Genomic DNA, 13,478 nt, shown 5'->3' with positions numbered 1-13,478 from the left:
CATGCATTCACGTTTAACTAAGACTTAGGAAGATAATGCTAACTAGAGTTCTTGAGACTTTATTTGTTTAAGTAAATTCCCCTGAAATACTGGAGATGGTAAGAGTGATATTGCATGGACTAACAATGGGATTTGAAATGCTATAACCCAAAGAGTCCTCATCTGGCTTATCTTAAGGAATCAAAAATTTACTGAATGCATGTTTTGACAGAATTCTGAATCAGTAATATCTCAGACCCTAAGAATTAACACTGTTTCTCAATAAATAAGCAAATCCAAAAGACCCATATAGAAATAAATTATAAAATAAAATTTAATTCTTTTCATTCCATTTTTACACAGTGCCTAAAAATAGAATAAAATGTATTTGTTTTTTAAAATGTTATTTAAAAAAGTGATAAGACCCCTCAAGATTCATATCAGTTTTAACACTTATTTCCAAAAGAAAAAGATTACAGTAATTTCTGCAATTTGCACCATTCAAGTAAAAATGTTAAGAAACGATGGAACAGTATCAAACTGTAACTAACTAAATCAACATGTAGAAGACTAGGAAAGTTTATAATAGAAAATACTTTAAAATATAAAATGTTAACAAAATTTGAGTTAAGTTACTTACTTCTTTATACTCATTGATTAGCTTGGTGAGGCCATTCAAAAGCATTGGACCTAATGGCTTAATCTTGATTTCTGGACAACTTCAAAAAATAAAACAACAAACACACACACACACAAACACAAAGCAAGATAAGACTCTCATAATTACATATATTTTCAGATACTTAAAATAATTAGAAACAACTGAAATAATCTAATAAAATCTGAAATTTTTAAAAGATTAGCAAACATGATTTCTTTCTAGATAAGATATACTTTAATCATTTGATCACTCCAACAGTTTGAAAAATTTATAGTCAAACTAGAGGCCCAGTGCACGAAATTTGTGCACGGAGGGGTGTGTCCCTCAGCCCAGCCTGCACCCTCTCCAATCTGGGATCTCTCTCACAATCCAGGACTGCTGGATCCCAACTGCTCGCCTGCCTGCCTTCCTGATTGCCCCTAACCGCTTCTGCCTACCAGCCTGATCACCCCCTAACCACTCCCCTGCCAGCCTGATTGATGCCTAACTGCTCCCCTGACAGCCTGTTTGCCCCTAACTGCCCTCCCCTGCAAGCCTGGTCACCCCTAACTGCCCTCCCCTGAAGGCCTGGTCAGCCCTAACTGCCCTCCCCTGCAGGCCTAGTCCCCCCCAACTGCCCTTCCCTGCAGGCCTGGTCCCCCGCAACTGCCCTCCCCTTCAGGCCTGGTTCCCCCCAACTGCTCTCCCCTGCAGGCCTGGGTCCCCCCAAATTGCCCTTCCCTGCTGGCCTAGTCGCCCCCAACTTCCCTCCTCTGCCAGCCTGGTCACCCCTAACTGCCCTCCCCTGCAGGCTTGATGGCCCCCAACTGCCCTCCCTTGCAGGCCTGGTCCCTCCCAACTGCCCTCCCCTGCTGACCTGATCACCCACAACTGCCCTCCCTTGCAGGCCTGGTCCCTCCCAACTGCTCTCCCCTGCTGGCCATCTTGTGGTCACCATCTTGTGTCCACATTGGGGGCAGCCATCTTGTGTGTTGCAGTGATGGTCAATTTGCATATTACTTTTTTATTAGATAGGATAGTTTGAAAAACTTACGTTATACAAATGTGATGCACGAATTGTAGAGATAACGTTCTTAATTTGGAATTTGTATTTGTACCAAAAAGTCCATCATACACCACCTATGAGAAAGAAACTAGTGGTCAAGAACAACAATTAATAAGAATAGAAATTGACTATTCTCAACTATTAGGACTCAACAGCACATCTTTTGCACTACACCTTACTCTTCCAAAATTAATGTAGTTCTTTTTAATATATGTATACATTTTAGCTGATAAACTTAGGAAGCCAATCAGTAATCCCAATCAATAGTCTGTGGAGTGACAAACATGATGGCTGATCTGACTGATCTGACAAGTCTGCAAAACTTTGGGGTCTACCACAAGGAAGTCACATAGAGTTCACGCTGCCATGGGCCACCACCTTGCCACTCCACGCCACACAGAGGACACTAGCAGATGAGATCATTTTGGGGGAATTAGGTTTCTTAATTACATATAGTCATTCAGAACAAGTTATACAAAAAGCTTCATGGGAAATATCGAAATTAAAGCATTCTAAAGTGTACAGACAGGGTATAGGTGCTCCATGTATTATGTAGTCATGCCTAGACAGCAAAAATATATAGTAGATGAGGACTGTAGAATATCCAGAGGGTTGACATTAAACATCAATATCAAAGAAATCTAAACTCCTCAAACTCCTACTTTTTATGGGAAAGATAGTCTTACACTTCAAAAGAAAAAATCCTTCATACTATTTCCTGAAACTACTAACAGTATTCTGACCTTACTTAATAATAACAAGTGACTGGACATACTATTGAGCATCTGCTGTATAATCAACACTCCACAAGGTACTGTGAGATATAAAAAAGACAAGCATTGCTATCAGGGCACTCAATCTTGTTAAGGAGTCAAGTACATACATTTAAAATGACAGAACATCGCTTCTCGGCCTTTTGGCTAAGATCAAGTGTAAAATGACAGAACAGCACAGGCAGTGTGGCTCAGTGGTTGAGCATCAACCTATGAACCAGGAGGTCACGGCACATGCCCAGGATATGGGCTTGATCCCCAGTGTTGGGTGTGCAAGAAGCAGCGGATCAATGATTCTCTCTCATCATTGATGTTTATATCTCGTTCTCCCTCTCTCCCTTCCTCTCTGAAATCAATAAAAATATATTTAAAAATAAATAAAATGACATAGAACAATATATAATCAAGTGCTACATTTGAAGAAAATTAATGTGATAATGCTATATTATCCTACCTAATAAAATAGTAATATGCAAATTGACTGCACCTTCGCTACGCCCAAGCCACACCCAACATCCAAAGCCACGCCCACCAGCCAATCAGGGCGAGTATGCAAATTACCCAACAAAGATGGCGGTTAATTTGCACACGCTGAGGGAGGGAGGAGTGAAGACTGAAGAAAACTTAGAAGGAAGACGGAGGAAAAGTGAAAAGCAAGATGGCTGCCAGAGGGAAAGCCCAGGCGGGGTGGGGCGGGGCGGGGCGGAGTGGAGCAGGTGGCAGCGGCGCGGGTGCAGGCACGGCGGCCGCAACAGCGGCAGCAGCGGCAGCGCATGCGGCCACAGCGGCCGCTTGCAGGATTTTTCCTGCAAATGGGCTACTAGTATAGAATAATATGGTCAGATAATAGAAGCAAAGGATTAATTAGAACACTGTTTTGTGGGGAGAAATAAAATTCATGCTGCACACATATGCAAAGAATTGTGCGAGTTTCTTTCATATGTTCAAAATCAAGATGAGGTAACATGTGTCTAGTTAAAACTATTGGTCTCTGGTAAGAAGCTACCTTTAAAGGATTCTGATTGACAGATGGAGAAAAAAGGGGTAGGGCCAACTTTGTAGGAGAATAGTAATCCATCATTAGAAATGGGAATATTAAAAAAGGAAGAATGTTTACAGGTGATGGACAGTGAGTTTGTCTTTGAATGTACAAAAATTTAGGACCTATTTTAAAGACATAAAAAACTACAAATAAAGTGTATACCTACAGGATGGCTATGAATATTTTGGCACAAAAATCTTGCTGTTTATTATACAATGCAGTGTTACCAAACCAAATTTTCTGAAACCAAAATTATCAAGACACTGTCTGGGAAACAGTACTTGGAAAGTGAAATGGAAGCAGCTCTGATAATTTTATGTTTCTCTAGAGACATATAACAGGTACTTGAAATTAGTAAAATATTAGGGTACCAGATACTGGGAACAAAAGTTTTATCATCTAGAAGGAAGAAGTAGCCACTTAAACAAATAAGCCTTCCGAAGGAGAGACGCTAAGAAGTCTACATCAACCTACCTCCTGAAGATCCATTAACGCACTTCTTTAAGTAAAGAGACATAAAAGTTGTAAATAGGCCGCTTTCTCTGGAAAGAACAAATTACCTGAATGTTAGCTGGGAACGTTTCTGCAGCTTGTCTGGAACGAAGAAGATGGGGGACAATCTTTAACTTGACTCTTGTACTGACGGGGTCCCTTTTCAGCTCTGGCTTCAGAACTGCTCCCTGTCAAAAATATTTTGGATTATAACTTACCATTTCAAAATTACTGTGAAGTGAAAAAAAGTCATGAGAGAGCATCTAAATCAGTGATCTCAATCTTGTTTCAAAATCCCTTTTACACTCTTAAAAAGTTACTAAAGATTTCAAAGAGCTTTTGTTTATAGTGGAATGCCTACCAATATTTAATAAATTAAGTTAAAACTGATATATTTTAAATACTTATTCACTTAAAAATAGTATTAATAAATATATTACTAGTATATTTTTTCATAAATAAATTTTTTAAGAAAAAATGTATTTTTCAAAGCAAAAGACTGTACTGACAGAGTGGCATTATTTAATACTAAAGGCCCGGTGCATAAAATTCATGCACGGGGGGAGGGGGAATGTCCCTCAGCCCAGCCTGCACCCTCTCCAATCTGGGACCCCTCGAGGCATGTCCGACTGCCCGGTGGGATCGGGCCTAAACAGGCAGTTGGACATCCCTTTCACAATCCAGGACTTCTGGCTCCCAACTGCTCGACTGCCTGCCTTCCTGATTGCCCCTAACCACTTCTGCCTGCCAGCCTGATTAACGCCTAACTGCTCCCCTGCCAGCCTGATTGCCCCTAACTGCCCTTTCCTGCAGGCCTGGTCACCCCCAACTTCCCTCCTCTGCCGGCCTGGTCACCCCTAACTGCCCTCCCCTGCAGGCTAAATTGTCCCCAACTGCCCTCCCTTTGCAGGCCTGGTCCCTCCCAACTGCTCTCCCCTGCTGGCCATCTTGTGGTCACCATCTTGTGTCCACATGGGGGCGGGATCTTTGACCACATGGGGGCAGCCATCTTATGTTTTGGAGTGATGGTCAATCTGCATATTATTCTTTTATTAGATAGGATAGAGGCCTGGTGCATGGGTGGGGGCCAGCTGGTTTGCCCTGAAAGGTGTCCCGGATCAGGGTGGGGGTTCCCTTGGGGTGTGGGGTGGCCTGGGCGAGGGGCTTGTGGTGGTTTGCAGGCCAGCCATGCCCCCTGGCGACCCAAGAGGAGGCCCTGGTATCTGGGATTTATGTATCTTCTACAATTGAAACTTTGTAGCCTGGAGCAGAGCCAAGCCTTCTGCTCACTCCTTGGCAGCAGCCATTTCTGTTGGGATTTATTTATCTTCTATCATTGAAACTTTGTAGCCTGGAGTGGAGGCCTAGGCCGGCCAGGGTGTGCAGAAAGCTTGGCTTCCTCCATCGCTGGGGGCAACCCTAGCCTCCTGCTCTCTCCAGCTCCGTGGCTGCTGTCATTTTTATTGGGATTTATTTATCTTCTATCATTGAAACTTTGTAGCATTGAGTGGAGGCCTAGGCCGGCAAGGGCAGGCAGAAAGCTTGGCTTCCTCCATTGCCGGGGAAACTCAAGCCTCCCTCCTGCTCTCTGTGGCTGTAGCCATCTTGGTTGGGTTTATTTGCATATTCGCTCCTGATTGGCTTGTGGGCATGGCGGAGGTATGGTCAATTTGCAAATTACTCTTTTATTAGATAGGATTTTCTGTAAATCTCTTCACTGTTTACATTAACAGTAGAGGGCTGGATTCTTTTATCTTCTGCATTAAATCTGTTGTGATATGTTGTTTCAGTTAAATAATATTTTAAAAAACAGCTTCACACAAATATGGATGGAAAAGTGGAGATAATTTTAGACTTTTCAGGTAATTGTGGATACTCTGATACTACACCAAAATCTGATAAGCAATCACTTGTTAAAGGTGACCTGCCATTTGGACTTGAAATCCTTGTACTTTTGCATACTCTGTTATACTAAACCCCTCTGGTCTATCTAAGTACCCTTGTATGCTTCTGTAACATCAGAGGTCATCTGGAAAATACTGACTCACTTACTGTAAGCGTATGTTGCATTATAAGACTTCCATAAAGGAAAACACCACCACCAATCTCATCAGAAAAGTCAGGAAGTTCTGACAAGCTGTCAAGCTCATTCTAATGAATACACATTTTCCAAAATTTGGGTTTGCTTAAAAGCTCAATTTTTATCAGTGCCAATAAATCATATTGTTTTTCTTGAAGTCTCATTTTTTTTTCATTTTAGAGAAATATCTGACAAGCATGTGTCTCAACACCCACAGTTTTCCCATCTACTCTTCAGATAAAATAATATTTACTGCTTCATCAGATATTCTTAAGTATAGCTGAGTTTTATTCTTTTTCTTTTTTTATATGTGAAGAATATAGAATGTCTGCTAATATTATTTAGTGACATAGCTTTGATTCATGCTAGGACCCCAGCAACTGCACCTACTGTTGCTTTTGCAGCATCAGTTCAAATATCAACAGTCAAACTTTTATTTTTTTAATATTTTTTTAAATATATTTTATTGATTTTTTACAGAGAGGAAGGGAGAGGGAGAGAGATTTAGAAACATCGAGGAGAGAGAAACATCAATCAGCTGCCTCCTGCACACCCCCTACTGGGGATGTGCCCACAACCAAGGTACATGCCCTTGACCAGAATCAAACCTGGGACCTTTCAGTCCGCAGGCCGACACTCTATCCACTGAGCCAAACCAGTTAGGGCAACACAGTCAAATTTTTAAAAAGCAGTAATTGCTTGCCTTCATGGACCCCTAAAAATCTCTCTGTGACCCAATAAGGGTACATGGACCACACTCTGAGAATCACTGATCTAATCCAACCCCTTCATTTTTACACAAAGAACATGAGGCCCAGAGAAGTTCTGTGATTAGTCAAATCTCTCCTCCACAGTACATTTATTATGGCAGTCACTGGGGGTAGGGGCAAATCCGAATTCCCAATTAATTGTTCTTTCTGCGATATCACACGCAACTGAATCTAACTAGAGCTAATTTTTAAAACAACTCTTTATAGTTTAAAAATAAGCAAATAAATAATCCCTGTCTGGGTTTGGACTTGGAACACTTTCAAACATAACTTATGTTATTAAGCAAACATTTTACTTTAGGCTTCAGAAGAACCTACCTATTGCTCTAGATCAGTGGTTCTCAACCTTTCTAATGCTGCAACCCTTTAACCCTTTGCACTCGCTTGCTTTTTTCTCGATTCCTTTATTCTAATGCTAACCGTGTCGAGTCACACTCGACATCCGAGTGCAAAAGGTTAATACAGTTCATGTTGTGGTGACCCCCAACCATAAAATTATTTTCGTTGCTACTTCATAACTGTAATTTTGCTACTGTTAATGAATCGTAATGTAAATATCTGTGTTTTCTGATGATCTTAGGCTCTACAGCAGCGGTTCTCAACCTGTGGGTCGCGATCCACAGGTTGAGAACCGCTAGCAGGGTCGCCTAAGACCATCGGAAAACACAGATATTTAAATTACGATTCATAACAGTAGCAAAATTACAGTTATGAAGTAGCAACGAAAATAATTTTATGGTTTGGGGTAACCACAACATGAGGAACTGTATTAAAGGGTCATGGCATTAGAAAGGTTGAGAACCACTGCTCTAGATTCTAGACCAAGGGTCAACAAAGTACAGCCCATGGGCCAAATCTGGCCCACCATCTGTCTTAATAAGGCCTGTGAGTTCGGAGTAGTTTTTACATTTTCAAAAGATTTTTTAAAAATCCAAATAATCCTATGTAATAAAGAGGTAATATGCAAATTGACCCTCATACCCTCACACAAGAAGGCTGCCCCCATGTGGTCAAAGATGGCCGCCACAATTGGCCGGCAGGGGAGGGTAGTTGTGGGTGACCAGGCCTGCAGGGGAGGGCAGTTGGGGGCAATCGGGCCAGCAGGGGAGCAGTTAGGCGTTGATCAAGCTGGCAGGGAGTGGTTAGGGGGTGATTTGGCTGGCAGGCAGGCGAGTAGTTGGGAGCCAGTAGTCCCAGGGATCGGCCTAAACCAGCAGTTGGACATCCCCCGAGGGGTCCCAGATTGGAGAGGGTGCAGGCTGGGCTGAGGGACACCCCCTGTCCCGTCCCCCCCGCCCTCCAGTGCACGAATTTCATGCACCGGGCCTCTAATATTTCATAATATGTAAAAATTACATGAAATCCAATTTCAGTGTCCCTAAAGTTTTACTGGTACACAGTCATGCTCGTTAAGTTGTGTGTGGCCTACGGCTGCTTTCACCTATGTCAGAGTTGAGTAGTGGCAGCCTCACAACCACATGGCCAGCAAAAGCCTTAAATACTGACAGAAAAAAGTTTACTGACTCCTAATCCAGACATTATTTAAGCACTTGAATTGAGAAGACCAGATAAGGTAAACTAAGTCACCAGGAGATTTTACTCTACCTAGACTAGCATGGCTTAAAACTATTATTTCCTACAGCACAGGTTCAGCTTAAATAAAAATAAATAGGAAAACATGTTCAACTACATGGAGCTCATGTAACAAAGTACTTTTTATGAGGATGTGAGAAAACACAAAAACAACCCACCTCTTTTGTCTTCAGTGGTATATCGCCAAGGTATACTTTGTACATCTTATTAATGATGGCAGGATTATTCCAGTCAATCAAGCTACAGAAAGTTTCAACACAAATTGTTAAAATTATTATTTTTCTCCTACTTCAACGATTTCAAAAAATGATAGCCTCAATATTTGTTACCAAAAACAAAAAGTTAAAAACACTCAAATGAAATGGGCAACTGACATTATAGAAGAGAAGAAAAGGAAGGGGATTAACTTCATCCAAGTTTTTAAACAGAAGGAAAAAAGTCACTTTTTCCACTTTGATCAGGAGATGAGTTCCAATGGTTCAATGTGGTACCGCAGCACAAAACACTAAACTGTATTCACTCTCAGGGCCCATGCCATGGAGCAGTTCCAACAGAGCACAGCTATACCACCCTTGTTCAGAGAGCACTGGGGCATTTCTGTTTAACCACTTGGAAATTCCTCACAAGGAAATTCAAAAGTAATGAAGAGGGTGACCAAGAAAATTTTACCCATTCAAGACACAACCCTAGGAAGCTTGCAGCCCATTGCATTTCTCAAATATCGTGCCATTATAATTCCCAGCATCTTCTTCCTTATTTATCAGCACACACTTGCAGGTTTAGCATCTAACCCTTTAGTCACTAAGACAAATTCCTACTTGGGCCCCACAATAAGGTGAATTAGAATATCATGTGATTGGTGATTGGCACCCACTCTCTGCAGCAGCGCCCAGTCATTTTATAAACCTAGTTAATAATGCAATCTTGCATTCCACTTGATTAGCAAGATTTAACTACACTATCTTCCGCCTTTGGATATTGGTTCTGCTTTCAAGATATGCTCTATTTGTGCAAACACAAATTATCCTGCTGCTTTGAATGCTTTTCTAATCCATCGCTTCTTTCCTAGCTTGTCAATTTGCCTCTTCTTTGGATATCGACAATTCCACTTCTTCAAACTCATTCTGTAATTATAGCTTAGTTATTATTCACCTACATCTTTCCTCAGCTGATGACTACTAACTAATCCTCAAGCTCCACTATTGTTTCTCTTTTATAATACTGTAGGGTTTAGAGATTTTTGACAAAAACACTTTAGGAAAAAAAAAATGTAAAAACTTAACAGTGGTTAACTATTAGGGATAATTTTCACTGTTTCTTTTACTTTTCCTCTTGGCATCTTTCTAGCTTTAGTTTCCTGAGTAAATGTTGTAAAAATTCAGAAACATAGAAAATAAAATTCCTTACAATCTGCACCATATCCCTCCTCTACTCCTTTTCAGTAACCACTAACTTTGCTATGTATCTTTTTCTAGACTTCTTTACTATGCATGTAAAATAGGTGGGTAGTTATGGCACGTAGGTAGATTTTAAAGAATAAGTCAATAGATGCATCACTTGAAGAGATACTTTGGAATATTTGTTAAACAAAATGAAATATTTTCTACATAATGTTCTCAACTTATTTTTTTACCTCTCAACAATGTTATATTATTTTATGGAAAAATGCATACACTTAATAGACAAAACCAAAACTAATATTTAATACATCTGTATTTCCAACAATCCAATCTACCATATGGTGTAAAGAATGGAGCCAGTTCAAACACAATGAAAAATTTTAAAGGAAAGTATTTTGATACTTCGAAACCAAATAAATTTCTTGAAAGAGATATCAGGAAGATATAGTTATAAGCAGCATGAAGGAATTTTAGACTTGGGGAGAATGTTAAGAACATTCTAGTCCAACTTTCTTATTTCAGAGTCCAAGGCCTGGCAAGGTTAAGTGAGTATTCCAAATTCAGAGAATCAGCAAGAGGCACTCCTCCTGTATGCTACTTCACATGCCCCTTAGTGGTAAGTCATTCCCAACCACCACCACACACAGACATAGTTAGCGTATATTTCAACAAACAAACTATAGATACAATGAGGTTAATTTCCTTATTCTGTTACACCTACTTGTATCGTTTCTTAGGAAAGAGAAAACTACAATGCATGGAACCTTTATAAAGCTTTATTTCCTTATCCACATTCAACTGTCTTTTAGCTGTTATTATACTAAACATTAAAATAAATTTAGAAAAGAACTATTCCATAATTTGATTTTTTTCAACCATCTTCAATTTTTTTCTTTGCACATGTCATTTTTAAAATCAGTGCACATAACATTTTGTATTCTGCTTTATTAATTAGCCAGTACTTGGAGACAATTTCCATACTGCTTTATTATTTTTATAGAGGCCCGGTGCATGAAAATTCATGCACTCGGCGGGGGGTGGGGGGGTGTCCCTCAGCCCAGCCTGCCCCCTCTCACAGTCCGGGAGCCCTCAGGGAATGACCTACTGACCTCCCTCCGCAGGAGGCGACCCGGCCAATCAGGGGAAGGTGCCACCCCCATCACCCTGCCACTGCTGCCACTGCCGGCCACCACGGCTGCCTGCCCTCGGCCCTCGCAGCTGCCACAGCTTTGTCCGGAAGGGCGTTCCAGATTGCGAGAGGGTGCAGGCCCGGCTGAGGGAACCCCCTTTCCCGCCCCTGCGCACATGAAGTTCGTGCACCGGGCCTCTAGTTATAGATAATTACCTGGCAGATATATAATATTCCATATAGATACACACCAGTTCTTTAAATTCATTACCTAGCCAAAGGTCTCACTTCTTATCGGAATATTCCTAACCCCTTCCAGTTTTAAACTGCTTCTCCAAACAGCTTTTCTTCTTTGTCTGATACAGAATTCTGCTCGTAAGCAAGCTGTCCTTATTACAAATTAGTTATCCATACTAATAAAAGGGTAATATGCTAATTAGACTGGGAGTCCTTCCAGATGTTCTTCTGGACAAAGCCTTGGTGGCGGGGCCAAGATAGAGGCTGTTAGGGGCCAAGAAGGGAGGGCAGTTGTGGGTGATCAGGCCAGGATGGGATGGCAGTTGGGGGTGATCAGGCCGGCGGGGGGGGGGGGGGCAGTTGGGGGCAAGCAGGCTGTCAGTGGGGGTCAGTTGGGGGTCATCAGGCCGGTGGGGGGGCAGTTGGGGGTAATCAGGTCTGCAGGGGGCGCAGCTGGGGGCGAGCAGGCTGGTGGGGGGGGCAGTTGGGGTAAGCAGGCCAGCAGGCAGAGTGATTAGGGGCAATCAGGCAGGTAGGCAGGTGAGCGGTTAGGAGCCAGCAGTCCCGGATTACAGGAGAGATGTCTGACTGCCGGTTTAGGCCCGATCCCACCCACAGGGATCGGGCCTAAACCGGCAGTCGGACATTCCCCGAAGGGTCCCAGATTGGAGAGGGTGCAGGCCGGGCTGAGGGACAGACACCCCCCCTCCGTGCATGAATTTCATGCACCCGGCCACTAGTATTTCATAATCTCATAAACTGAATGTTTCATTACATAAAATCCTAAAAGAACAAATACATGCTGAGCAATTTAGAAATCTAGCCTCTTTCCAATTCTGAGAGTTTAAAAGCAATGTAGTTTAGCCCTGGCTGGTTTTGCTCAGTGGATAGAGCATCAGCCTGCAGACTGAAGGGTCCCGGGTTCAATTCTGATCAAGGGCATATGCCTGGACTGCAGGCTCAGTACCCAGTAAAGGGCATGCAGGAAGCAGTCGATCAATGATTCTTTCTCATCATTGATGTTTCTCTCTCTCCCTCTCCCTTCCTCTCTGAAATCAGTAAAAATATTTTTAAAAAAATAAAAATTAAATTAAAAAATAAGAGATGTAGTTTACCTTTGCTTGCTTTTCAATTCTAGGTCTGCTGCCGTTGCCACACTGTGGCGAGTGTCACTCGAAGCAATCACCAGGTGGAGAACAGCCTCGAGTTCAGGCACCTGCTCAGCTTCTATGAATTTCACGATACCCAATTTGCACTGTGGATAAATGGAGGGAAGGAGAAACAGTGATCACAGAAACAAAGAACACCAACCAAAAATACTGTTTAACATTATCAGTATGGCCCTAAACCAAGGATTAATAGTAACAACAGTAGCAGCTCCTATTTAGCCAGGGACTGTACTAAACCATACATAGTCATGATTTCATTTAATCCTCACAATCTATGAGGCATTATTATACCCATTTTTCAGATGAGGAAAGTGAGGCAAGGCTTAAGAGATTAAGACACATAGTTAGCGAGTGATGAAGGCGAGATTCAAACCCAAGTCTCTCAGATTCCAAGACAATTATGATACACAGCCCTCCTACTGGGATACACAGCCTCTCTAGAATGACAAAACCTTGAAGACAATTAGGCTACACAGCCTCTCTAAAATCACAAAACCTTGAACTGAAGTCCAAATTCTGAGCCTCCAGGTAAGAATGGTGGTTTATTAGAAATAAAGTTCATGGATATGACATTCCAAAAGGAACTAAACTCACATTCATTGAGTTCCACTGTATTGTTAAAAATATTAATTCTTGTCCTCAATATACTGACATTCTGAAAACAATCTGATTTGAAATGTACTCTAGTCAATGCAAGTGAATTTCTATTCAAACAGTATTCAATGTAAATAACTGGCTAAAATGAAACCCAGACTAAAGAGAGATTCTGCTTAGAACTTCATGTAATGTAAAATAGCTATGAGTCTCACTAAAAATAAATATACCTGGTAAGTAAAACTTTATGTTTACCTGAAGAAATCAGTTATATAATAGTTCTTATGCATATGAAATAGGACTGATACAATTTAAAAGTATTAAATGACAAAGAATGCAATTTAAAAGGTATATAAACATCATAAAAATGCCTGCCTTCCCTCCTCCTGTAATAAGAGCTACAACAGAGAAGAGTCAAACATTTACTTAAGCCATAAAAAGGACAGGTATGAGAGTCAAGCACACAAAAAATGTTCAAAGAAAACTAGAAACAATACTAATGTCCATCAATAGA

The 13,478-nt window shown here is 41.3% G+C and overlaps 1 protein-coding gene across 5 annotated transcripts in view; it reads right to left on the bottom strand.

The window, feature by feature from the left end:
• ECPAS (Ecm29 proteasome adaptor and scaffold) overlaps positions 1–13,478 on the bottom strand; it is a 102,505-nt gene that overhangs the window by 50,564 nt on the left and 38,463 nt on the right. For all 5 annotated transcript variants that reach the window (XM_079789856.1, XM_079789853.1, XM_079789854.1 and 2 more), the window contains 5 exons: positions 12,317–12,456; positions 8,594–8,675; positions 4,061–4,180; positions 1,674–1,759; positions 620–698 (listed from right to left, as the gene is read on the bottom strand). In XM_079789856.1, coding sequence (XP_079645982.1) covers positions 620–698; positions 1,674–1,759; positions 4,061–4,180; positions 8,594–8,675; positions 12,317–12,456 — 507 coding nt within the window. The remainder of the gene's footprint in view (positions 1–619; positions 699–1,673; positions 1,760–4,060; positions 4,181–8,593; positions 8,676–12,316; positions 12,457–13,478) is intronic.

The sequence above is a fragment of the Cnephaeus nilssonii genome (genome assembly GCF_951640355.1).
Source record: "Cnephaeus nilssonii genome assembly, chromosome: 14".
In the NCBI taxonomy this organism is placed as follows: Eukaryota; Metazoa; Chordata; class Mammalia; order Chiroptera; family Vespertilionidae; genus Cnephaeus; species Cnephaeus nilssonii.
The sequence above is the reverse complement of the archived record's forward strand: the minus strand, read 5'-3'. Positions and strand labels throughout refer to the sequence as shown.